This window comes from Photinus pyralis, unplaced genomic scaffold (genome assembly GCF_008802855.1).
Source record: "Photinus pyralis isolate 1611_PpyrPB1 unplaced genomic scaffold, Ppyr1.3 Ppyr1.4_LG1, whole genome shotgun sequence".
NCBI classification, from domain to species: Eukaryota; Metazoa; Arthropoda; class Insecta; order Coleoptera; family Lampyridae; genus Photinus; species Photinus pyralis.
Window position 1 is genome coordinate 58,613,344 of NW_022170249.1, and position 26,052 is coordinate 58,639,395.

A 26,052-nucleotide genomic window follows, 5' to 3' on the forward strand; every position below is an offset into this window, starting at 1 on the left:
AAACGGATTGTCAGAAGAGAGTACTCACAAAGCGAAAATGATAGATGTCGACGAGACGCATCCGTCAGCGGTGTTAAAACTTCAAATGTCAATTCTCGAAAACGGCGGCTTGGAAGAGACTATTTACAAATGACATATGTTTAATACTAAGCTGTTCGTTCGTTAATTGTGGGCACAGCATCCAGTCATCCATGGGTGCGGAAAAGTTTTAGTGGATAAAACGCTCTGGTTATTTTTTAATACAGGCGTCATGACGCTCCGTCGAATCATAATTTGACGATGTGCATAATTACCTCTTCTTATGTGGCATTTTTGTTGCAGAGGCAGTATGACGCGGTCGATTTTAAAATATCAAGTGACTTAAAATACGTTCTTCTCATAAGTGATCTAAAGTATATCTACAAATACTCGAAGTTAGCAAGGTACTACGTTTACGAAATATCAACCCGGTACGTTATCGAAATAGACAAAATGAATATCGCTCATTTCTGTTTTTAGGTTTAGAAAACCACTATCGCCAGTGGAGCTTGACGAAAACGCTCCCCATCTTCAATATGTAACATGGTCGCCCGACGGCGTCAGTATCGCATTTATACACGATAACGACATTTATTACAAACCTAAAATACACAAGGACTTAGTTTGCAGAATAACTACGTCTGGACAACCAAATTTAATATTCAACGGAGTACCGGATTGGATATATGAATCTGAAATACTCAAAACTGACCACACCATGTGGTTTTCTGCGGATGGACAATATTTGTTATACCTATCTTTCAACGATACAAATGTTGGAGAGTACAATTATCCGTGGTATGACAGTAAAAATAACAAAGCCTTATATCCAACTATAAGAACGTTAAGGTATCCAAAGGTAAGCACAAGTTGACATTTTTGTAATGCTCTATAAATTAATTAAATAAAATCAATAACCTGATATTATAGGGAAGCGCTATAATAAGTCACGTATTTCGGTCATTGATAAACACGAATAATGAACGAATGTCAAAAGTTAAATACGTGAAACATTTAGTAGTTTTCCTATTTGTAATTGCGTGTGACACGAAATACGTTTGAATAGGGAGTGTGCAACAGGTAGAAAATGTTTTGTACATTCCTTACCTGTTGCTTATATTGATTCTATGCGAGATTACACTAATTTCTTTCATGCTCGTTATCGTGCAAATTTTTCTGCCTGATTAAGGTGCTCGTTATTAGTCCTGTAGTTGAACTTAATGGAAAGCTTGTTTAATATAGTGTGCAGTGAAAGAACTTTTTCTTGTACTCAATTTTTTGTCACGCTACACTATAATTAACAAATCAGCTAGAGAAATCAATTATATATTTTAGTCTGCACATTAATTTATAACTTAAGATTCCCATGCTTGTCGTTAAACCAATTAACGGTCCTATTTTGCGAACTGTGTGCCAATACTACGACAAAAATTATGTTTTTCAATTGAGATCGTAGGCAGAAATACAAATGGTACTATTCTTTGAGTAATTGTTTCAATTGATTTATCATTCCTAATGATATTTTTTGGTGAAAATAGTATGTCCATATCGCTGTGTGCAATAGCCCAGTCAAAATGAACGATACACACAACACCTTAAACCTAGCTAGCTCTCTCATTACAATTTTCCCAGGACACAGCTAAATCCCTGAATAATTTCAATCTCTGCTCCAAATAGGGATGCTACTTTTTGATTTCCGAAATCCCGAACATAATCGATCGATGGTAGGAGATACATATAAAAAGGTTTTGTATGATTCACTATGAATGTTATGTAACTCGGTGGTCCCGGTGTGTTTCACGGGGGAGGGGGGGGCGCTGCTAGAATACTCGCCAGGAGAAGGGGGGGACCTCCCCCGGGAAATTTTAGTAGTTTTATACGTGATTTTACACTCATTTACGTCTTTCTCAGACGGCACAACAATGTATAGACTAGACCATTAAATGCAGCATTTCAATATTTTAAACACTACCCGTTGATATTCGACATACAGACTTGTTGGGAAAAATGGGTACCTAACCTAATAAGTTTCAGATTGTACACACATTTTATTTAATTTTTTTTTAATAACTGCAGAACTATTTTACAAATTTCCTTTTATATTTTTGATTCGATCTAGCTGCCCTTAATAAATCGGAATTATCCTTTATGGAAACGCATATCGAACGCACAAAGGAAACATTTTCCGATTGCCTTTGTTTGAGGCATCACTAGCAATCAAAAAATAACCATTGTCCAGCTCTGTTATTACTTCTTGTAGCGAAAGCGGTGCAAGTACATTTTCGCAGATGGCAGTACTTTTTGTTCGGCCACACGACATTTTTTTAGCAATATCGCAATATGAAAATGTCCCTTTTGCCAATTTCACAAAGTAATGCAATCTTTTCGATTTACACTGCATCACATTTGAAAACGCTTGCTTGTGTCACCAGCTTGATCCATAGGTAGCTTCTGTTTATAGGCTTTTTCAGAGTCAACATTCGTTGGGAATGTTTGGAAGGTGTTCTCATTGTACTGCCTATAAATCTTTTTAAGCGGTCAGTACTCACTCCGTCGTTAGACTGATCTAAAAGCCAGCAGTACGATGACTTTAATAATCGAAGAACCGACGGTGATTTTTATATACGGCGATATTTCTGATACACTATTATATATTATATGTACTTTTTCAGAAAAGTCTTTTAAACTAATACAATTCGTTTCCAAAGTATCACATTCTGGATCTTCATTAGAAATGTCATTCGAAATTAACTCCATAACTATATCGTCATCATAACTAAGATTGTCTGTTTTTGACACATCTTGGTCAATTTCATTTTTTTCTGGGTTTTCGTCAACTCCAATGTCGTCTTGGTCGATATTTTCGTCCTCCTGTGTAACTTCGGTATTTTCTTTCCGTCTTATTAAGGGCACCTGCATATATTTCCAATCGTCTTCCATCGTGATTCCAAAAAATGTTATGTCCTCTATGACATTTTGTAGAGCTTCTTCAACAGTAGCTTTGATATCCAAATTGCTAATTTCTTCCTCATGTGGTAAATTTTCTTTCATCAGTCTGTTTTTCAATTTTTTGTCTTCCCTTGGAAATGTAAACGTCCACCTCAGATCGTTTATAGTATCAACTGTTGTCTTAATTCTGTCAATTCTGTTTAGCATATCCTTTATACTAACATTGATTATTGTTGAGTACGTAGAGGTCATGGACCTTGCAGCCCGAAATAAGGATTCACATGCTTGGCTACCAAAAATAGTGATACTGAACATCTCTGGTTTTAACTTGCCGCTTTTAAGATTCAGTATTAGTATAATCAAAGCCTGAGCGTTCATCTCGATGCATAGGTAACAATTACTGGACAAAAAGTTGTCTGTTATTTTATATTCTTTTTTTCCTTTAATCCAGGCTCTCCAGATTCTAGTAAAAAATACATACCAGATCCGATAGTCTGGTATGCAACTGAGTGTTGGAATTGTGCATAAGCTTGCTACACTACCCTCACTTTGTGGAATTTCCCTTTTCAGTTGTCCAATTACTTTAAAACTGCACATTTTTTCTGCGGATGCAAAATTCATGTTGTCTTCACTTTTGAGATCAGAATCTGTCAAGAGGTGCTTGTCTTTTGGTACTCTTAAGACCAATTCCCTGAGATGATCCTAAAAACCTAAAAAATCATTGTACACGGATTTAATTTGATGTCTTCTGTCAAATTTTCTACTTTTGAAGTTGAATTTATCATAAAAAATATTTACTTACTGTATAGTGAACATGCAGATCGATAAATCACCACACTGGCACTAATCCCTTGTGAGCACTGAGAGTATGAAAACAACAACATATGCACTTAAAAAACCAAAACAAACACCACGCGGTGTGACGGTGATCTGCAACTGCAATTTTATGTGACGCTTCTTCTAATTAGTAGTATAGTATAGCCGATTCAAAATCAATGTCACTGGAAGGTCAAACGTAGACGTGTGTTTGAAAATCTGCTAAATCAATGTCACTGAAGGTGCAACGTGGACGTGGGTTTGAAACTCTGCTAAAAAATCAATGTCACTGAAAGGTCAAACGTTCTTGCCTGAACTAAAGTGGTTATGAGTTAACGTCAAGGTCAAATGGTTCTGAACTTGGGTCAAGCGGAACCTTGAGTAGTTGTGATCATTGCGTTCTAGGTAACAGGTCGATTGTGAAAACTAAAGTGGTTCTGAACTATGCTCATTGAAGGTTGTAACTCGATCGTGGTTTATTTGTTGGGTAATGGTGCGTATAAAGGGTTTAGCAGAACACCGTAGAAGTCATATTCATAAAGAATAGGTACCAGTAAGCATGTCAAAAGTAAATAGGATAACTGCGAAAGTGAGCAGGGAATAGACGATTTACTAAATAAAATTAAAAAGTTGAAGTGGAATTTAGAAGTGCTAGATGTACAGCGAAAATTGAATAAAATACAACTAAAGCCAAGAAGTCCAATACAGGAGAATGCCTAAAAAATTAAGTGTGTAGCTAATAAGCAAGAATTATGAATTACGACGCCTCGCTTAAATGAACCTAAATGTACCTCGTACTTGACGTACTTATTGATAGAGGAAAATAAAGATTTGTATACATTGTATTTCTTATTTTAATTGACAAGTGAACTGGCCCATTTACCCTAGCAAATAACAAAAATATTAAATGCAAAGGCCAGTTTCTTATGCATTCGAATGCAAATCATAATTCCTAATTATTTGTTTGATTATGCGTTGAAATTGGTCGATTATAAAATTTTATACCAAAAACCTTTATGACATCCTAATTAATCGTGTAGGTGAGGCGTACCTACACTTAAATAAACATAAAACGCAAATAATAGGCATTTTACACTCAATGGAAATTATTAATTTTAGCTCTAGGAACTTCTCGTAAAGCAAAATGAATAAAAACGCGTATCTACTGCACTTCCAATGGTGCGCATTAATTTGCACTTACAACTAATTAGCTACTCTTAAAACTTCGAATTACCTACGAATGCAATGTTTTTGGCATTAACACATCTATGATAATCGTTATTATTATATGATCAAACGAACTTACCTGTTGTGAAGTTCGATCATAATTATATGAAGCGCTCCGCCTGAGATGATCTAAGACATGTAGTAGGCTTCCTGCGTACAAACCATCACATTTTAAAGAAACTAAATCCTCCCAAGCGCCTCCGTTGTCGGTAGGGAAGAACTCATTTATTTAAAGCTAGGTGTCGCTCAGAGATGATCTGGGTATAAGTCAATGTTAACATTCTGGGTTGGGAGGGTTAGATCATCTCAGGCGGAGCGCTTCATATAATTATGATCGAACTTCACAACAGGTAAGTTCGTTTGATCATATAATTATATTCGCGCTCCGCCCTCTATGATCTAAGACATGTAGATGTTTAAAGCTTGAGCGACACACACAAACTCATTGTTGATTAATGAATTTATTACATTAACCTGACAACTAACTATTAAAATAACTAAACTAAATTACTATATAAACTATCGTATATCACGATAAAACCGCAGTTGCAAACGCACTCCTATTAATAAGTGGTCTATTGTAGTGTTTGGCAAACACTGCTGACGTGGTAGACCATCCCGCCGTTTTATGAATAACGTCTAAAGGCACTCCCTTCCGTGCTGCTGCTGACGTACTCGCATGACGAGTAGAGTGGGCCGTAAACACTGTAGTTTCAATTCCACTTTTTTGTAAAATGCATTTTATCCACCTACTCAAGGTCTGAGCGGTTGCGGCTCGAAAAGGTCTTTTTAATGTTAATAAAAGGCGATGATTAGAAGAGCCTCTCAGCAACGTCGTTTTTTCTAAATAAATTTTAATATTACGTACTACACAGATTTGAGGGTTATCTCTAAAGTGTGGAAAAAACAAAATTGGTTGGAAAGTAGAGTGTCGAGATGTTTTTAGTCGGTCTGGAATATTTATTTCTATGCCACTAGGAAGCTCTATTATATTTCGGACATCAATCACAGATAAGGTTTGCAGTCTCTGTGCCGTGGCTAAGGCTATTAAAGTAGTTAACTTTTGAGATAATATAGGCAATGGAATATTATTTGAGTCAAGGCTAGACAAATACTTTAACACCACTTGAGGGTCCCAAGAAGCTTCATAGCGAGGCATAGTAGGTCTTAACAATTGGATGCCTTTGAAAAACCTTTTAATATCTGGGTCAACAGCAACTGCTGGAGAGAGAAGAAATGCTAGCGCTGATCGGTAGGAGTTAAGAGTTCCATAAGAGGCCCCTCTTTGAAATTCTTCTGATAAAAATAGTAATACGCGTGAAAAATCACGCACAGTATTATCCATGTTTCTTGATGCGCAGAAACACCACCAGCGTTTCAATCCTGTAGAATACTGTCGCATAGTAGAAGTTGTAACCGATGATAGCATGACGTCTACAGCTTGTATTGGGATTCCTCTCTTGAGGAGTGTGTTCCTGATATACGTCCTGCCACCAGGGAAAGCGTCTTTGCAAGCGGATGTAGACACCTAAAGGGAGAACATAATAAATTACTATCTGGAGAAAACACTAAGGGTTTCTCAACTAATAAGCTAACAAAAGTAGGGAACCATGGCTGTGTCTTCCACAGAGGAACAATAATAATACCTGTAGCTCGGTCTGCAATAATTTTTTGCAGAGTTCTGAGTATTAATGAAAAAGGTGGGAAGGCATAAAATTTTAAATTTGACCAAGAGATTGTAAACGCGTCAACAGTAAGGGCATCGGGATCTCTATGCCATGAAACAAAAGTTTTACATTTTGAGTTAATTCTATTTGCAAATAGATCAATGTCTGGGTAACCAAACATTTTTACAAGTTGATCAAATGCAGAACTACCTAGTTCCCATTCTGTTTCAGGGACCACATGACGTGATTCTCTATCTGCTTCAATATTTTCAGAAGATGGTATGTAAGATGCAAAAATAAATATTTTTCGCGATTCGCACCACTGCCAGATTTCACGAGCAATATCAGAGAGCCTAGGGTATTGGACTCCTCCCATACGATTAATATAGGAGATTGCTGTAGTATTATCTATTCTTAATAAGACACTGCAATTTGATTTGTCACTAGCAAAGCATTTTAAAGCAAAATATGCTGCTAGCAATTCTAAATGATTAATATGATATGACCGTTCTTTCAGTGTCCAAAACCCATAGGTTTTCTCTTTATTACAAGTTGCACCCTAACCTGAATTACTGGCATCGCTAAAAATTTCTAAACAGTAACGCTTTGGTAAAAGGGATTGTCTAGCTTCAGACATGTGATCTTTCCACCATATCAGATCGTTTCGACAATTATTTGAAAACGTCAAACGACGATTGTAATTATTGGATCCTCTTAGACCTAAAAATTTTTCCCTTTCCAACCTTTTTGTATACAGCCACCCATACGGCACTGCAGGGCAAATTGCCACAAGCATTCCTAATAAACGTGCAAACTTACGAACAGAACACATATTTTTTTGCTAGTACATCCTTAATAAATAAAATAATTTTAAAACTTTTGTCATCAGGAATGCTTAGCGTTAAAGAATTAGTATCAAAATTAAAACCTAGAAACCGACACTGCTGAGAGGGTTGAAGTTTACTCTTTTCGAAATTTATCACAAATCCCAGAGATTCTAAAAGGGATACAGTATTAACAACATTCTCTGTACAGTGCTCTTTAGATCGTCCAATTAACAAAAAATCGTCTAAATAAACTACCGATGAAAAACCTAGTAATCGCAGGTAAGCGACAATAGGTTTTAACAATTTAGTAAATACATAGGGGGCTGTACACAAGCCAAAAGGTATACATTGAAATTCATATAATTCTTTCATAAATTGAAATCTAATAAACTTTCTATGAGCAGTACATATGGGTATAAGAAAATAAGCTTCTTTGAGATCTAAAGTTGCCATGAAAAATCCAGAGTGAAGTAGCTTGCTAGCTGCATTTCTATCTTCCATTTTGAAATGTTGCACACGTATAAAACTATTTAACTTTTTTAAATTTAAAATAAGACGTTTTGAACCGTCTGGCTTAGGTACTAAGAAAATAGAAGACAGAAATTGTTGTTTACATGGAGAACACCTACGAATTGCTCCAATTTCTAATAGATGTGACAAAGCTGTATTGATTTCTAATATTTCTGTTGATGTCCACGATTTTTCAGCAGGGCTAGGGCATGAAAGTATCTTTTGAGTAAATGGAATGCGATACCCTCTGATCCAACTCAAAAGAATAGGGTCTGATGTAATTTTAGACCACTCCGCAACAAAAAGGGCTAAACGACCAGCATGTGTAGTATTTTTACTTACATTGCTGACTGTCGTATTCAATATTTCTTCGCATCGTCTTTCTTGTAAGGGCGTCTGTAATTCCTTCCTGACGACCGAGGAAGATGTCCCTTCTGTGAGGCTTGTCGTCGTCCGTCCTGTTTGAAGGGAACTTTCTGAATTCGACGAGGTGGAAAAAAGGACGGACGTTTGGAGTTTAAATTATAGCTGGTAGACGGTTTGGCCGATGGAGTCTTAGTTTTTAGTTCGGCGGAAGACCTTTCCAATACTTTTGCAGATTTAATCCGCTCTCCAAGATCGGTACCAAACAACCACTCGTCATTTGAGCCAGAGAGAACCGTATTACGTAGCTTATTGTTCAGTCCCGATGACGACAAAATTTTTCTCGACATGGATTCTGAATGAAACAGATCAGCTAGCAGTCGACCTGCATCACTTGCTGTTTCCAGAAGCGAGTTGTTTGTGTCAATTCCCTCCAAAAAATGAGAGACGAGGGGACCCAGTGCTGCTATGCAACTTGAAATTTGCTGCTGTTTTAAAATAAGTCTTTCATCTCTCTGTACTGCTGCTTCCGAAAGAGCACCTCGTACCTCGAGATTCAATTTTGGTACATTAGTCACATTCGCTAATGGTGGGTATTTCTGAAGGAGTCCTTTACGAACATCATCTGATAATCCATCCTTCAAAATTCGATTCCACCTCACTGCAACTTCTGGATGAATCGCAGTTCCAATATTTGTAGCTGAAGATGTTTCACCTAATAAGGCAAGAATATTCTCCGAAAGAGATTCCTGTTTCTCAGTCATTTCAGGCTGTGGCAATGGCAGTATGTCATTAAGAGACCCTGAAAAGTGTCTCAATTAGGACCAAATATCGACTTTAATGTGAATAACCAACAACTATGTCGTTGGAAATTATGCTTATAGCACAATTTATTTAAAAGCTTATAGCTAACAGGACCCAGTAACGGCCCTTGACAAGACAAAAGGAACCAACAACTATGCTGTTGGAAATTATGTTTATAACATAATTGAATGCTCCATGAAGCTTATAGCTTAAGTGTAAAATTTTGTAAGCACCGCAAACAGTATCTAAAACAAAATGTAAAAAAAAATTACATTTACCCATATTAGAAACAGAAGCAATCTGTGGAGTATCAAGGCTAGAAGCAGGACGGCTTTCAAATTCAACAGGTGAACCCATCTCAACCGAAGATGTTCTACGTTGTCTCGATGAGTGATGTAAAGACCTGGAGCGAGACCGTGAACGTCTATTGCGCCGACGTTTTTTCCTTTTTAGCTTCTTTTCCAGTCGCTTGATACGTGAGAGTAAATCACGCTCGCTAAAATTTTCACGATCACGTGAAGCAGAAGAAGAGGAGTCATCCTCGTGATCCATCATAAATAACTTAAACACTTAAAATTCACACCAACAACGTTAATGAAAACGGTGTAAAAATATAATTAAAACCGTAGAAAATCCGGATGAAATCAGATGATTTACGAAAACTAAAAACAATGTGGCGTTTGTTACACAAAAAAGCACAATGAGTTCTTCCCTACCGACAACGGAGGCGCTTGGGAGGATTTAGTTTCTTTAAAATGTGATGGTTTGTACGCAGGAAGCCTACTACATGTCTTAGATCATAGAGGGCGGAGCGCGAATATAATTAAATATATACATAACGAAAAAATGCGGCGACGTTATTGTAAATGCACCCGAGTCAAATATGTGCAATTTTTCATGTTGCGTTTTCCCTAAAAAAATATTAAGCGTGAAATTGTCTCATGCACACGTATTTGTTCGACCTAATTTCTATAACATCGTACCTAGAAAAGATTATGCATAGAAAAAGTGCATCGCACGGAATTTAAACGCGCGATAATAGCTATTTGTGTATTAAGAGCGCAAAATGATATATTGTTGATTGAAAGAGACAGTTGACGCGCGACGAAGGAGCGCGGCAATCTCTTGAAATCTACAATCAATTTGCGCTCGAATTACACACAAGGTTTTTTCTACAATCGAGCAGTTCACATATTTCCAAATATTTCAATTTTTCACTCAAATCATTTTAATGTTATGCCCAAATGAAAGATGTCATTTACTCGTTGTCATTGGATACTCTGAGCAATGCATATTTGATTTATAGTTAATAATTGGGAGAGCGAGCGTTTTTTTCTATTTTGTCGCTTATAAGCGACAAAGTGACATTCCTCGAAAAAGATGACGTTTGCGTTGTCAAATACGAGCGCAAATGCCTACTTTGGATATCTATTGTAGAAAAAAAAATATTCAACCCGCAACTGCGTATCCGGCGCGCGGGAACGAAGTTCATTCTTTGGTCAGCTGCGTTTACCGTTATTCGTGCATTGAAATTTTTGGAAAATTATACTTCCAATAGATAAAACACTTCTTATAAAATGCATTTGCCCTTGAGAAAAATTTTTAAACTGCATAGAACCCACGACAAATTTAAAAATTCCAGGAGCGCAAAATTTTCGAAGTTATTGTTCTTGATTAGTAAGTAATGTGAACAATTTTTTTGTTCAATGTAAACGACAATTATCTTACAACTTTTTATTTATTAAAACTATCTTACAACCTTTTATTTATTAAAACTACCTATATACATTATTTTTTACCACAAAAATTTACAAAACTTAAAATGTAACCGCATGTCTCCTTCAATTTTTCTTTCCTCCATCCGGGACGCCTCCACTTGACGTTCCAATTGAGATGTTTTTTCCTGCGTTTCTTGCAGTTGATTTGCATACTTCTGCAGCATTTTTACAGGAGTTGGTGCGCTTGTGACGCTATCTATTATATCCCATTAAACATAAACTTTTATACTAACCGTTCGCTGGAGTATAAATGGTCCGCAGCGTCACCGTCTAATTGCGCCATTACTAACTCCACATCAAAATTCTCCCACAGGTTGGCAGGAGTTCTATAACAAATTATCATTGCTACATAAAATCAAAGGCAAAAGTAATGATACTGGACTGTTGTGTTATCCGAATGGATGGTAATGACACTACATTGGTCACCATCCACCAACGGTGCCGGGAATGGTTTATTGTTACCCGGTAACACTTTTTTCGGCGAGTGGGGGAATAGATTATTATCGGTGTAAGTACTACTGTGCTTTCTAACATGTTCTGTAAAATGTTAGCTGGTACCGGTGTTTTAAGGGATAGTTTATTTAATAAGTGAGAACAACACATCGTATGATTTCCGGAATCAAATAACTGCATTGTCAGCGTTTGAACACCTACTAGTTGCTTACAGTCTTGCGCAAATGGTGACCTTGTTTCCCATGGTCCTTTCCTTGCTGCCCAATAAGCAAAATGCCATGCCACCATTATGTACGTTCTATTATCGATTAATCGAATCTAACACTCTTCACCGGAAGAAGATGCTGATGATTCTTCATTCTTCCACGCTTTTGTAACTCTTGACTAAACTGCTCCAACTTTGTATCCCTTAGTTTCCGGATAATACACTCGTCACATATTTTATAGCTTAAGTAACTGTCACATATTGCTTCACCTAACTCATACTTTTTGGCAATAGCTTGGCACTCCTCTGGGCTATATTCACCTTTTCCATATATCGCCTCGTGCTCTGCATCAAATGCTAATGCCGAAAAATGCTGCTTCAGGCGTCTCACTGCCGTCATGAAATCGACAGCTTTGCTCCATGATTCTTCAGCATAAGCCATCCACGACATTTTTAATACATGTATACCTTGTAACGAACACACAGAAGCTTATATAAGTCTCAATCCTCCCACCACATCTTTAACGTCTACATCTTCCTGGATCACTTTAGTTATGAACAACAACGCATTATGGCACTCCTTGGAAGACAAGGGACCTATGTACTTATCTGATGGATGTCCAAGGTTATGGCAAAATCTTAAAATGTAAGCTACAATGATTTGTATCCTTTTCAACGAGGAAACTCGAGTTAAAAGATCATGAACAAAATGGTCTGAAGATCCAATGAAATTTTGAGCGAAACAAGAAACGATACTCGAGTGCTTTTGTTCCAATTCTTCCAAACGAGGCGAATTATCAATTGGCTGTGAAGGCCAGGAACTAAGTGAGTTACACAGAAATGTGGGTCCTGACCACCACATGGAATGAGACACAATCTCACTAGGGAGCAGCCCACGAGACGCGAGATCAGCAGGATTTTGCTGCGAAGGGATATAGTGCCAGCATCCAGGCGAGATACGCTCGTGAATGTAAGCTACACGATCTCACAAATACCTTCCATTGTCTTGGTAACGCACGTGTCCAAGTAAGAACGATTGTGGAGTCGGACCACGCGAAGATGTTATCTATGACAATGAGATTATGATAAGTTTTCAACACGAATTTTACCAATTTTGCCAAAAGAGCAGCTGCACACAGTTCGAGGCGGGGGATCGATAATTGTTTCACTGGCGCAACCTTTGATTTGGAAATGACGAGACGAGTAACGAACGTTCCATCGGAGAACGAGAAGCAAAGGTAAACGACGGCAGCGTAACCACGCTCCGAGGCGTCGCAAAACCCATGCAAGACACACGAAGAGAAGCCATCTGGAGTTACATTGCGAGGGATTTGCAACGATGCAAGGGCAGGTAATTCAGACTTAAACTGATTCCACTGTGAAATAATCTCAAGAGGAGGAGTAGCATCCCATCCAAGACCTAATAGCCAAATCTGTTGGATGAGACATTTAGCGAAAAAACTAATAGGCGCGAGGCGTGTCCGGTGATTTTCCCGAATCAATCATCCCGCCGGTCATTTCCCCGCCGGTAATTTCCCCGCACGGTAATATTCCCGACCGGAGAAATTCCCCTTGGTCATTTGGCCGCCGTAAAAATAGCCCGCGTAAACTAATTGCCCGTCTTTGCCATTGTTAGAATGTTATTATACAAACTTTTCCTTTTTCTCTATCTTCTTTGATGGATACAAAAACTAAAAATGATTGCTAATACAAAATTTATTAATTAATTGAAATTACTTATAGATAACTTAATATTATAATAATCTTCATCGTCAAACATTTAAATTTAAATTATGGGCTAGCCCTCTTAGAAACGCTACCTTTTCATTGGCGTCGTACCTTGCTACACAATTTTTAATTCTAATATTTAAATCTCGATATTTTTTTTTCTGTCGAGGTCCGTCTCGTCCTTGGATATAGTGGGAAATGGCGATTTCATTCATATGTTGCTCTTCCTTTATTGCAGCAATAAACCTCCAGATACTTGGATGCTGAGCAGATATGAGTTCTGTAAAACGACGATGCCAACCTTCAACAGAGTTGTTAGTTCTCGGAAGGTCATTGTTTGTAGCGTCATAGAAATTCCATAAATTATATTGAAATAACGGCGGTCTACGGATATTTCTATGTGGGCGTCCAATCCAGACATCTTCAAAGTAGTCGCATATAGGGTGGAGGTCGATTTCGTTTCTGTAATATTCTGTGTCCATGAGTTCTTCGAATCCCAAAACCACATCATGTAAAGGTAAAAACGATATTGCAGTTAACATCTTAACTTGAACAGCAAATTCAACATCATTCGCGTAACGTACTGCTTTCCCGTGTTCTTGTACCTTCCTCCATATACACTGACCCAAGTGGAAGAAGCACCCTATTTGAAAAAAAAAATGGTTTACGAAATTTTTTTTGTTTCAATAAGTCTCACCTCTAACCAATATTTCTGGGAACTCCGTTTGGAACGCTTCAATTGCAGCACGTTCAAAGTCTATCATTATGGTAGACGGTTTTAAATTTGGTCTAAGTCCTTTTAGTGCTTGTATCATCTCTTGATAAAGAACTTTACTTTTACCAGGCAGTAAGACGAAAACTGATGGTATACAAGTATTAAATCTCACACCGTGTATCGTATACACTTGGGTAAAGAGCGGTGGCGTGGTTTTGAAGGTACCATCTGCATACCAATGTTCACATCTGAAAATGAGAAATTCATGATTATCGTATAAACTAAGAGGTCATAGGGTTTACCTTTCCAGTAGTTCCAAATTTCGTTGGGTACTGAAGATTAATATTCGGTGTTCAGTGTCTGGCCCATTGTCGAACAAAAGAAATGGTTCTTGCTGACCATTCACACATATAAGACGCATGTCATCTGGAATGTTCAATTCTCGCAGTGAATTTGGATTTGCAGGATAGTTCCCTTGAAGTTGTCGTTGCCGCCTAATAGTTCGTTTGATGCATTCCACATTCGGTAACTTAGCTTGAACAGGTTCGAGTAACTGTGAGGATTCCACAACAATAACAGCGTAGCCGGCATCTCTTGTTGTCTTTGCGCGCTCTTTAATAGAATTAATTGCTTTCCTCGCTTCTATTGCAGCAATATCTGGAACGTGATTGTGGTCCAGCAATGACTTAACTACTGCATCGTTTAGAGTATGCCGTCTAGCTGAACATTTCCCTTTCTTTGCTTCTACACACTTCCAAAATATACGACCATCGTCCGCCATTTTATCTTTCTCAAATAAATATCCTTCTAGTACGAGCATATCTTTACCTAAAAACAAATCAATTGTGATTACACTCTAAAGAAATTTTGTACTCGAGGGGGAAACAACTATACAATTAGGTGTAGGCACACAAAAATTGAAATTCAAAAAAACTCGAAACAATTCGGATAAATTCAAAAAATTTATAGGGATTTCATACTATTAATTTTTTGTTAGGTTTTGGACGGGTTCTAAATTAAATTTTGAATTGGTAGGTGCAATAAAAAAAATACAATATACGTAGTTGGGTTATTTCATAGGTATTTCCAATTTTACAATTCAATAATACCGGGACTTACACTCATACATTACAGGATTTTACGAAAATTAAAACAAAAAATATCAGGATAAATTTGTAAAATTCCGAAATAATTCCTGAAAATTCAAATGAAATAAGCAAAAATTCCGAGATAAAATACAAAAAATTCAGACATTGTCAAAATTCATCAAGTTATATGGAAATCAAGAATATTCAAAATCAAGTATATTACGTAGGTATATTGACTATACGAACACGTTTAATACTTTATTATATTTTCTTTGGCTATCGATTTCGATTATAACGAATCATCATCAGGCCGAGCTAAAAACATGTATATCTCAGATGTTGTAACATTAAATCCAAAGAAAATATAATAAACTATTAAACGTGTTCTTATAGGCAATATACCTACGTAATATACTTAATAATCAGGACACGTTTCATGGAGCACTTCATAAGAAGAATTCAAAATCAAATCAAGAAAATTCACGCAAATTAAAAAAAAATTCAACTAAATGTACACAAAAATTCAAAGTGGTTTTCCCCTCGTTTGTACCTTTCTTTACACTCCTCCAAACAACAAAAATAGTAACCATAAAAAATAATAACGAATGCAGCAGGAATTAAATAAATAATAGTAACTCTTACCTCTTTGACTTTTTAAAAACTGTAACGCCATATCTATTACAAATAACACACACACGCACAAAGCAAAAGAATAATTAAATCCAGACCATTTTAAAATTACCTATTTATAATAATTAGGCCATTAGTCTTAAAGCTAATGCTCTAATCATCGGGGGAGAAAACTTTCTATTTTAATTTCAGCACATTAGGACATATCTGAGTAATATGCCTTATAATATTATAATAGCAATATTCTTAATATTTTTTTAATTAGCGCAGGAGGGAACTTTCTATTGCAATTTTAGCATATCTGAGGAATAATCTACCTATTGGTATCTTAAATCTTATAATTTTTTTAAAATCGACATAATTATATTATTGAATTATTTATTAGTCATATTAAAATTATTACATAGTGGTTAACTTGCCTACTGATTGCTCGCAGGAAGTCTTTTGTCAATTGACCGCCGGGGAATTGACCGTCGGGGATTTGTCACGGCGGGCATTTTCTCAGCGGGAAATTTACCGCGCGGGATTTTTACCAGGCGGGCATTTCACCGGCTGGCAGTTCACCGGCGGGATTTTGTCGGCGGGGAAATGACCGTGCAGCCAAGAGGGTCATAAATTCGAGCTAACTGCGACAAGAATGAGCGTTTAGAACAAGGCGTCTCACGTGGATTTACCATGAACGAAAAGGTATCAGAGGTCGAATTCCACTGAAGCCCAAGGATCTTGTTGGTACTGTCAGAGTCACCTTCGAACAAATAAGTTTGAAATTGCCGATGTTCTAAAGGAACGGAATCTAGCACTTCCATACGATTACATGTCCATTTACGAAGTTCAAAACAACCCAGAGCGAAAAGATTTACCAACTCTACAACGAAGTTTTTAGCTTCATCCACATACATAGTGCGAATGCCTTGAGCGGCCAAAGGGAAATGTTGCTGCGAGTTCTAACCAAGGTTCGAATGGCTAAAAAGGGTGCAGAAGGAACACCATAGGTGACAGTGTTCAACTGGTATGTCGCTATGGGTCGCGTAGGTGAGAATCGCCACCGAATGAGTTGATATTTACGATCCTCGAGGCGGATAAGGATTTGACCATACATTTAGCGAACGTCGCAGGTGAAGACAACCGAATGTACTCTGAATTGCAGCAGCAATTGTACAATATTGTTTTGCAGTTTTGGCCCAACGAGAAGGGTATCATTACGTGATTTCCGAGTTGATATCTTCGCCGAGGCATTAAACGCAACCCGAATATTTGAATTTTCTTCTCCCGACTTGAAGACACCATGATGCGGAATGTAATAGCAATTATTACCAATAGGCTCAGAAGACAATGGAGTCATGTGACCAGAATCCAGATAGTCTCTCATGAAATCCACGTACAGCGACTTGGCTATTGGTTTTGAGGCGAGACGAATTTCTAACGAACGTAGCCGACGATCGGCGATAGCTAAAAAACCCTCGAAATCGGGATCTGAAGCCTTGAATGGGAGCGCAACACCAAAACGACCAGATGGTTCCCTATACAAGGAATTTCTAAAAATGGATTTCGCGCGTTCCTCCTCAGGAGTGATTGCAGCTGGTGCAGGCGGAACTTCCTCGACGTTCCAAAATTGCTCGACGACTTTATCTAGGGACGACAAAGGCGAGTGAACGGAAGAAGGCGAACTAAGCGACGAAAACAACGAAGTAACGGTTTGTTGAGGCCTGGCGCCATTGACCGGACCTAACACTACATGACCAAATATTGTACCCAACAAGAAAGGGTGTTCCAAATGTCTACATCTCCTATCTAGACCAGGGCTAGCGATTTGAGGGTAGATGTCTGCGCCCAGTAACATCTGAACTGAACGAGACCTGTGCCATTCATAATCCGCCAATCTAATTCTATCAGGCATGGGGATATCAGAACTGACATTATCATTTGGCAAGTTGCCACAAATTTTATCCAAAACTAAAAAATCTACTTTAAATGTGGGATCAGTACGATCACTGGGACGAATTTCTCCAGTAACTATAAACGACGATTTGGTTGCGATTTTCCCTAAAGCACAGATGGGCACTGCATTAGTTTCCTTAGGCAAACGAAGTTTGTTTGCTAAGCTCGAACAAAGATAGGACGCTTGACTGCCAGGATCCAGTAAGGCCCGAACGATATGGTAACTACCGAAACGATCTCTAATTTCTAAAACTATGGTATCGAGCAAAACGGGAGGACGATCTGAATTGGAAGCCATGAGTGTAGACTGTGTCAACTGATTCGAAGAGGAGCTCGATGCGACAGGGTGAGCGACTGGAGTAGAAGGCCGCGGCGAAAAGTGTTGCAAAGAGTGATGCTTGGCATCACAGGTTCGGCACTTCCGACTTGACACGCATCTTGCCACATTATGCTCTTCCAAACAAAATTTGAAATTTTTGTTGCAAATGACTGCGTGTATGTTTTTCCCGTTTCATAGGAAGCACAACCGGCTTCTTCAAAGCAACATTGAAGATATACTTTGTATAAATCAAGCATGTAGAAAGAATCCTCCTTTTCCAAAATATGTAACTGTATAAAATTTGTCAATTTTTAACTGCGTTTTTATGATACGATCGAATTGTATGCCACTTAGTACGTCTTTTATTTTTGTGTGCACATTTCATATACCGCTTTGTAAATTTTGAACGGCACAATCTGTGATAGTATTATACCTCCTTTGCAACAAAATCGATATCTTTAATTTTACATAGGAGCTTATTGTCCTGTAACGCTTGTGCATAATGTTTTGTTCAAATATAGTAGTTTGGCAAGCACCGAGCTTTTCCTTTTCCTTTTAACATATATGAAACATTTATCACAAAATATACAAGTCGTTTTTAAAATTCCAGTTTTTGTATTTTTTAAAATATTTTGTTTTGATCTGGTAGAGCGTTCGTCACATTGAACTAAACGGCACTTTTTAGATTCAGATGCTTTTTCTATAGTTTCTTGTTGAATCAAATCGCTTATTTCAGGTTCAGTAATTTGTTCAGTATGACAATTTTTCAAAGCGGTAAATTTTCTATAGCAACCCGTATGGTAGCCGAAAGCCAACGACTCATGGGACACCGGCAAATACACATACCAGTGGCTCAATTTAAATTTTATTCTTCCAGCTAATGCAATTCGACATTTTTTTAATGTTTCCACAGTAAATGTCTTGACTTCTGCGGAGGTTGAATTTGAAATATGGATGCAACATTGTCGCACACTTGCAGACGAACACGGTTCATCATCCATATTCTTACAATAAAACGAATACTGCGCTTTACGTACCTATATCACTTTTTTATTGTAAGCTGTGCCTATATGATGTATTAAGATCGCCACAGCGCAAGCGTCTCACTCTACCGCGTTACAATATACGTGCCGCACGAGATGGCATGAAAATGTTTACTTCGTCTGCTACGAAAATGCTACCGTCTTTTCAAATTTTTTACTTCACATATCGATTAAGGACATTTTTTCACACATTTTAACACAACTTTTAAACTGATACTCTATCACACGATTTTGAGTGATTTTCGACGTCTTTAGTTGCGTCTGCCTCAAAAATGCTACCAACTAACGCGTCTGCCAATTTGGTTTCGTTAACTAATGATGTTTCCGCATGTTTTAACACATATTTCAACTTGGTACTAATAACGAGATTGTGTGTCGATTTTTTCAAAATTCATCTCATAGTAGGGCATACGGGTGACCACTTACCAACGGCAGACGAGCGGTTATTATTTTACTATCTTACGCACTATCCCTTTCATTAGTCAAACCATGCGGTTTTTTATACGCGAGCTCTTGGTCTATCTAATAGTTGGCGCGCCGATTTAACGGGACGGTCTCGTTCTCTGAAAATTAGGGAGCGTACGTAACAGTCAGTTGCGTGTAAATTGAAATACGCATTTTTCCGGTAGTCGGCCGGTGTTTCGAAGTCTTAAGTTACACAATTAAATTAAGAAAAAGTGAACAGGAATAGTTTTCCGATTGCTGTCCTAAGTTAGTGTTCACGGATTTTGCGGATACTTTACGGGCAAAGATCTTTTCTCACCATTAAAACTAGAATAAGACTTTGTGAAGCAATTGTGTTGTCTCAGTTTAATTATTGTGTTCCTGTTTATCACCCATCCATAGATAAACTTACCTCTACTAGAATACAGAGAGTACAAAATTCATGTCTACGTTTTATCTATGGAATACGTAAATACGAACATATTAGCCATAAGTTAAAAGATGCCAACTGGCTTTCTATGCATCACCGTAGGGAACTGCAACTGTTCTGTCTTTTTCATAAAATTATTATTTATAAAAGCCCTCCATACTTATACAATACCATTACATTTAGAACTGACGTGCACAACATTGATACAAGATTTCGTGGAAAAATTTCTCCTCCCCTCCATTCTACTGCTTTATTTCAAAGGTCATTTTGATATAATGTGTATCGTTATTACAACTGTTTGTCAACCGAGTTAGTAAATAGTTCTCCTAACACGTTTAAAGTCAAAATTCGTAATATGTTAATGGACGAGCATATTCTTATTTGAGCATATTTATATTTGAAACTAATTCTAATGCTTAAGTTGTTATAATTTCGTAAACCCTGTTCACTTTTTTTTTTTTGTATTAATTTTATAATTAGATTTTTGTTTTGGTTTGGATGCATAGTAAAATATTATTTAGAATCACAGAATGATAGGTTTAGTTAGTAATAAGCAACATTTTTGTTGTTATTTGTTATTTAATTCAGGGTTTAGGTGGAAGAACAGCGATGCTGAACCTCGCCCTGAGATTATGCTGCATATATACTGCATAATAAAGCATATTTATTATTATTATTTATTATTAGTTTCAAGTTATTCAAGAGGAGGAGATTCGTCAATTTTGAAGTTGTGTCGTCATTAAAATTAAAGCTTGTATCCGAGCTGCCAATTCAATAATAAAATCGTCATGGAACTGTTAGATTATATCTGTGGTTTATGCAGCGACATCTGTCCGATGTATTTAAACTGATGTACTGGTGTTAATAAAGGGTCTATTCCGAGTGACGCATATGACGCATTTAGCATTAAAACATTTGTACACGTTTCATTTCAGCATTTACGCATTCTTTTAAATGCAACGGTTTTCACTAGAAACGCTTTTATGTGGTTCATATGCGTTCAGAGTTTTATAAACATTCAACATAACCTCACATTTGTACAATTTAATTATTCCCAATTCTAGACGTATTTAAACAATAGCTATAGCAGAGATGGAAATTGGCACAAATAAAAAAAAAGCAATGGTCAGTGTTGTGTTACAAAATTTTGTTGAAAACTTACTAGACTCTTGTTCTAGTAGTGAAGAAAGTGACTTTGAAAGGGAAAGGGCATACATATATACTAATTTGGCAAAAAAAGAACATAAACCACCAGCACCAGATTATGTAGCTTTAGATTTATCAAGAAATAATTTTAAGAAAAATTACAGGTGTGTTTTAAAAATCTCTCATTTAAGCAATATTTTAAATGTTTATATAAATTCCAGAATGCATCCAGAAACATTTGAATTTGTGTTATCAGTGATTGGACCAGCTATTTCTACAACTTCAAAGATATCTGGAAAAAAACCAATACCTGCGTCAAAGCAATTGTTAATTGTTAATAGGTATTATTCCTTTCTTCTCACTATTTTGCACTTTACTTAAATTTCAAAAATTTGTAGATCAGTTTGTCAACGTTTCAATGTTGGTAGTGCAACTGCATTTCGAGCAGTGCGAAGAGTCACTTATGCTCTACATTGTCTGGCTCCTAGGTTTATTGTTTGGCCCACAGGCGACAAGGCTATGAATACAATCAACCAATTCCAAGCAAAGCAAGGCTTTCCTGGCATAATTGGAGCCATAGATGGGACTCGCATAAAAATAAGGACGCCTAATATTGATGGCCCATCTTACATAAACAGAAAAGGGTTTGCTTCAATCGAGTGTTTTGGGAAATGCTAAAAGAAATGATATTATGAACAACTTAGAATAGGCATAAAAAATGAGTTTGTTGTATAGATACTTATGTAGATTTATTCCTAATAAAGTAACTAAAACATCACATTTCTTCAAATTTCAAACAAAAAAATCTAAATATAAAAACTCACAATAAAATGTCTACAGAAGATATACCTAATAAACAAAATAACTAAAACATCACATTTTTTCAAATTTCAAACAAAAAATCTTATATAAAAACTCACAATAAACTGTCTAAAGAAGATATTCCTAATAAACAAAGTAACTATTGGGGTTGTTCGGAAAGTCATTTCGTTTTGTGTGGTGAAAATGAAAGACGATTTTTTTAAAGTGCAAAAACATTTTATTAAATTATATATTCTCCATTTTGGTCCAATACCTTTTGCCATCTTTCGGGCAGGAGATTGATTCCACGCTCATAAAACTTCTGGTTTTTGCTGGCAAAATACTGGTCCAAGTGAAATTTGACGTCTTGATTTGAGGTGAAGGTCTTCCCGTCCAAAAAATTTTGCAGAGACCGGAACAAGTAGTAGTCTGAAGGTGCCAAATCTGGAGAATATGGTGGGTGTGGTAGTACATCCCATTCAAGCTGTAAAAGCTTTTGGCGGGTTACCAAACTTGTGTGAGGTCTCGCACTATCGTGGTGGAACACTACACGTTTTCTATTGACCAATTCTGGCCTTTTCTGTTTAAGTGAATCGTTCAATTTGTCCGGTTGACCACAGTACACTTCAGAATTAATCGTGGTATTGTCCGGTAGAAGCTAAAAAAAAACTATCCCTTTGAAATCCCACCAAACAGATAGCATAACCTTTTTTTGGTGAATATCGGCCTTCGCAGTGGTTTGAGCTGGTTCACCTTTTTTACTCCATGATCTCTTCCGCTTAACATTTTTGTAAACAACCCATTTCTCGTCGCCAGTAATGATACGCTTGATACGTTTGAGAAGCAAATCACAGTCGTTAATGCGCCGAAGCAAATTTCGCCCTGTAAGAACATGTGGAACCCATATGTTAAGTTTTGAAATAAAACCAAGACGTTTCACGTGATGATGAACGGTCGAATTCGATAAATGTAACCTCTCAGCAATCTCACGAGTTGTTATTTGACGGTTTGCATCTACCAATGCCTTTATTTGGTCTCCATCGGCTTCAACGGGTCTTCCAGAACGTGGTGCATGTTCAAGATCGAAATTGCCGGACCGAAATTTTGCAAACCAATTTTGGCATTGTCGTTCAGTCCGTACATCTTCTCCATACACATCGCATAATTTCCGCCTTGCATGAACTGCATTTTTACCTTTTCGATAGTAAAAGAGTAAAATATGCCGAAAATGCTGATTTTGATTTTCCATCTTTGATAAGGCACCAAACAAAAACTATTGCAAAGAATCAAACAAAACTTTTAACATACAAGCATTACTATGTCAGCTGTCAAAATTTTAATGTTTATGCGGCTTAAGTGTAAAGTTGGCTGTGAAACAATACAATTAGGTTCTCTGTTGAAGAAAAACGAAATGACTTTCCGAACAACCTGATAAAATATAATATCACATTTCTTCAAATTTCAGATTAAGAAATAAACTTGAAATATAAAAAAAATAATTTTCTAAAGGCATATAACCAGGTAACTACTTATTTAAGTATTCTTTAAGAGTGGTAACAAGGTCTTTTGCAACTTGTATTTTTTCATTATGCCTACGTAAGCTTTCTCGCTGCTTTTCTTCTTCCTTTGTTTCTTTAACTTTTTTTTGTTTTTGAATATCCTCGTAAATTAACTGCGAAAAATTTTTTTTCCTTTTTTTAGTTTCTGAAAATTCAATTTTATCAGAAATATGAAATAATGTAACCACTGAACTACCTGTTGCTAAAGTTTCTTCTGAGGGCTCTGATGGCCCATCGGAACTGGCTATGGCTGGTGGAGACATGTATCCTTTTTTTCCAAATATTTCATCCATAATCTACAATTAATATTTATAAACAGTTTTAGACTTGTCACATGTTTTACATACATTGAAATATTGCCATGTTGTACGTGAATTTCCTGAAGTACTATTGGCATCTTTGATGGTTTTATATGTCCTTTTTAAACCGGCCATTTTTACACTACACTGTAGCCCAGTTACAGCAAAACCTGGCTTAGAAATTATTTCAGTAATACGACCCCAAACATTGCTATTTTTCTTCCCAGCTGCTTCAAACTGAGATTCAAAATTCCTGTACACGTCAAGAAACATTAGCACATTTGTGTCACGCCATACTATGTTTTCTTTTTCTACAAACACTATTGTAGCTAGACAAAATCAAAATAAGGTTTATTTACCGGAACTATTTGAACCCTTTGTACTAGGTCCTGGAGCACCAACTTCCTCTATTATTTCCTGGACGGGTGCAGGAGTTAAACTAGACTTGTTAACTATAGGCTCTGGAGCACCAATTTCCTCTATTTTTTCCTGGACTAGCGCAAGAGGTGAACGCGACTTGCTAACTGTAGGATTTGGAGCACCAACTTTCTCTATTGTTTTCTGGACAGGTTCTAGAGATAAACAAGACTTGCTAACAAGTTCTTTTAAATAAGTCTCATCTGGAGAATTAAAGCCATAAAGTCGATGTACCATTTATAATTACTTACCATTTACAGCTTGGGTATATTCATCAGACGTTACAACTAATGTAATGACTTCTTCTCCAACAAGAACTGGTAATTCCACTAGTTCATTATCCATGTTTATAAGTTTTTTAAATCGAAATTTGAAGGATAGAAATCAAGGACGTTAAAAATAGAGATCAATCAAATAAAGGTTATGTATTAGTCATGGCGGTATAGCAAATAGCACGAAAAACAAACATTGCGCACACTCGCATTAGCCACACTAGCAAACTTGTGATGTAGTGAATGCACGGGAAAGAAGTTTTGAGTCCCAATAGATGACGCATTAAAAATGCCACATTTGTTCCATTCGAAACATTTCTCTCGCGCATATACACGCATACATGCGCATATGTGCGACTCGGAATAGACCCAAAATGTGCGATTACTTCCTTGTGAACTCGCAACAAGTAAACGTCGTTGTCGTTTTAATAGGTTATGGGCCCAGGCCGCCATTGACCAGTAATTCGCGTGTTTGTTGTGTGTTTCTAAATATGTCGTCGTTCAGTATTTTATCTAGTGTGCCAAAATTGAAAGGGAGAGAAAATTACAGCGATTGGACTTTCGCAGTAAGTAATTTCCTAGTGCTAGACGCTTTGGAAGGGTGCATAGATGGCAAGTGCGAAGACGTGACGAAAATCGCGAAAGCTAAGGCGAAGTTAGTGTTATCTATCGACGCATCGCTTTACGTACACATTAAAGAAGCTAAGACGGCAAAGGAAGTGTGGGATAAGTTAAAAGAATTGTTCGATGATTCGGGATTTTCAAGAAAAAATTGGGCTGCTTCGAACGCTCATTTCCATTCGGCGGGACGATTGTGAATCCATGGAGAGCTACGTCAATCAGATGATCGACACGGCGCAAAAATTGAAAGGCACAGGCTTCGTAGTGGATGATAAATGGATGGGATCGTTACTTCTTGCGGGGTTACCGGACAAGTACGCACCGATGATAATGGCAATCGAGCACAGTGGGATCGACATGACGGCAGATAAAATCAAAACCAAGCTTATGGATATGGAGCCATTTTGTAGTGTCGATAGTGCAGGGAATGCTATTGCAAGTACCAGTAAAACCAAAAACGTAAACAAACATTACGCTGCCGGTAATACAGGTAACTCTTCCAAAAATAAATTTGGGGTGAAATGCTTCAAGTGCAGGCAGGTAGGACATTATAAAAACAAATGTCCCAAGGGCAATGAAAATCCTACGAACGCTTTCAGTGCAGTATTTTTAAGTGGACAATTTAATAGTAGTGACTGGTATGTGGATTCGGGTGCGAGCAACCATTTAACGGCGAGATCAGATTGACTTAGTGACGTTACTGGGGACAATGAAGTAAAGGAAATTACATTAGCTAATAATGATAAGCTTCGTGTTACCTGCACAGGGAACGTCAATATTACAACTATGGCTGAAGGTAAGGAACATAAGATCACGATTACTAAAGCGGCATGTGTCCTGTTTGAGGCAGACGTTTGTAAAGTATACAACAAAACGGGTACGTTAGTAGCAACGGCAGATTTGGTTAACAACGTATATCGACTAAACGTAAAACCACAAGGATGTTTGCTGGCCTCGTCCTCGGCAGCCAACAGCGATATCTGGC

General features: G+C 37.2%; 4 protein-coding genes across 4 annotated transcripts in view; 1 reads left to right on the forward strand and 3 right to left on the reverse strand.

Moving 5' to 3' along the window:
- The window catches only part of LOC116164137 (inactive dipeptidyl peptidase 10), a gene marked incomplete at its 5' end in the record, with an annotated part of 46,012 nt that overhangs the window by 759 nt on the left and 19,201 nt on the right, over positions 1 to 26,052 (forward strand). Inside the window, 2 exons of the mRNA XM_031478276.1 lie at positions 322 to 449; positions 499 to 877. Of these exons, the coding sequence (XP_031334136.1) occupies positions 322 to 449; positions 499 to 877 (507 nt within the window). The remainder of the gene's footprint in view (positions 1 to 321; positions 450 to 498; positions 878 to 26,052) is intronic.
- Positions 5,215 to 9,857, reverse strand: LOC116158973. The gene is made up of 3 exons (XM_031471853.1): positions 9,460 to 9,857; positions 8,357 to 9,179; positions 5,215 to 6,538 (listed from the first exon to the last, which is right to left on the reverse strand). Exons 1-2 carry the CDS (start codon positions 9,734 to 9,736, stop codon positions 8,374 to 8,376), a joined length of 1,083 nt encoding a protein of 360 aa, XP_031327713.1. The 5' UTR covers positions 9,737 to 9,857; the 3' UTR covers positions 5,215 to 6,538; positions 8,357 to 8,373.
- LOC116158974 lies at positions 13,184 to 14,595 on the reverse strand. Its single transcript, XM_031471854.1, has 4 exons — positions 14,363 to 14,595; positions 14,043 to 14,308; positions 13,438 to 13,988; positions 13,184 to 13,308 (listed from the first exon to the last, which is right to left on the reverse strand). Exons 1-4 carry the CDS (start codon positions 14,479 to 14,481, stop codon positions 13,261 to 13,263), a joined length of 984 nt encoding a protein of 327 aa, XP_031327714.1. The 5' UTR covers positions 14,482 to 14,595; the 3' UTR covers positions 13,184 to 13,260.
- LOC116158975 lies at positions 23,424 to 24,552 on the reverse strand. The gene is made up of 4 exons (XM_031471855.1): positions 24,426 to 24,552; positions 24,117 to 24,377; positions 23,806 to 24,068; positions 23,424 to 23,754 (listed from the first exon to the last, which is right to left on the reverse strand). The coding sequence occupies exons 1-4, from the start codon at positions 24,517 to 24,519 to the stop codon at positions 23,425 to 23,427; spliced, it is 948 nt and encodes a 315-aa protein (XP_031327715.1). The 5' UTR covers positions 24,520 to 24,552; the 3' UTR covers position 23,424.

Coding starts and splice junctions, on each gene's coding strand:
- LOC116158974 (XM_031471854.1), bottom strand. CDS start 14,481: ATGCGTCTTATATGTGTGAATGGTCAGCAAGAACCATTTCTTTTGTTC. Junction 14,309..14,362: donor AATTTGGAACTACTGGAAAG/GTAAACCCTATG, acceptor TCTCATTTTCAG/ATGTGAACATTGGTATGCAG. Junction 13,989..14,042: donor CCCAGAAATATTGGTTAGAG/GTGAGACTTATT, acceptor TTTTTCAAATAG/GGTGCTTCTTCCACTTGGGT.
- LOC116158973 (XM_031471853.1), bottom strand. CDS start 9,736: ATGATGGATCACGAGGATGACTCCTCTTCTTCTGCTTCACGTGATCGT. Junction 9,180..9,459: donor TGCTTCTGTTTCTAATATGG/GTAAATGTAATT, acceptor GACACTTTTCAG/GGTCTCTTAATGACATACTG.
- LOC116158975 (XM_031471855.1), bottom strand. CDS start 24,519: ATGGATAATGAACTAGTGGAATTACCAGTTCTTGTTGGAGAAGAAGTC. Junction 24,069..24,116: donor AAAGGGTTCAAATAGTTCCG/GTAAATAAACCT, acceptor TAGTGTTTGTAG/AAAAAGAAAACATAGTATGG. Junction 23,755..23,805: donor CAACATGGCAATATTTCAAT/GTATGTAAAACA, acceptor TATTAATTGTAG/ATTATGGATGAAATATTTGG.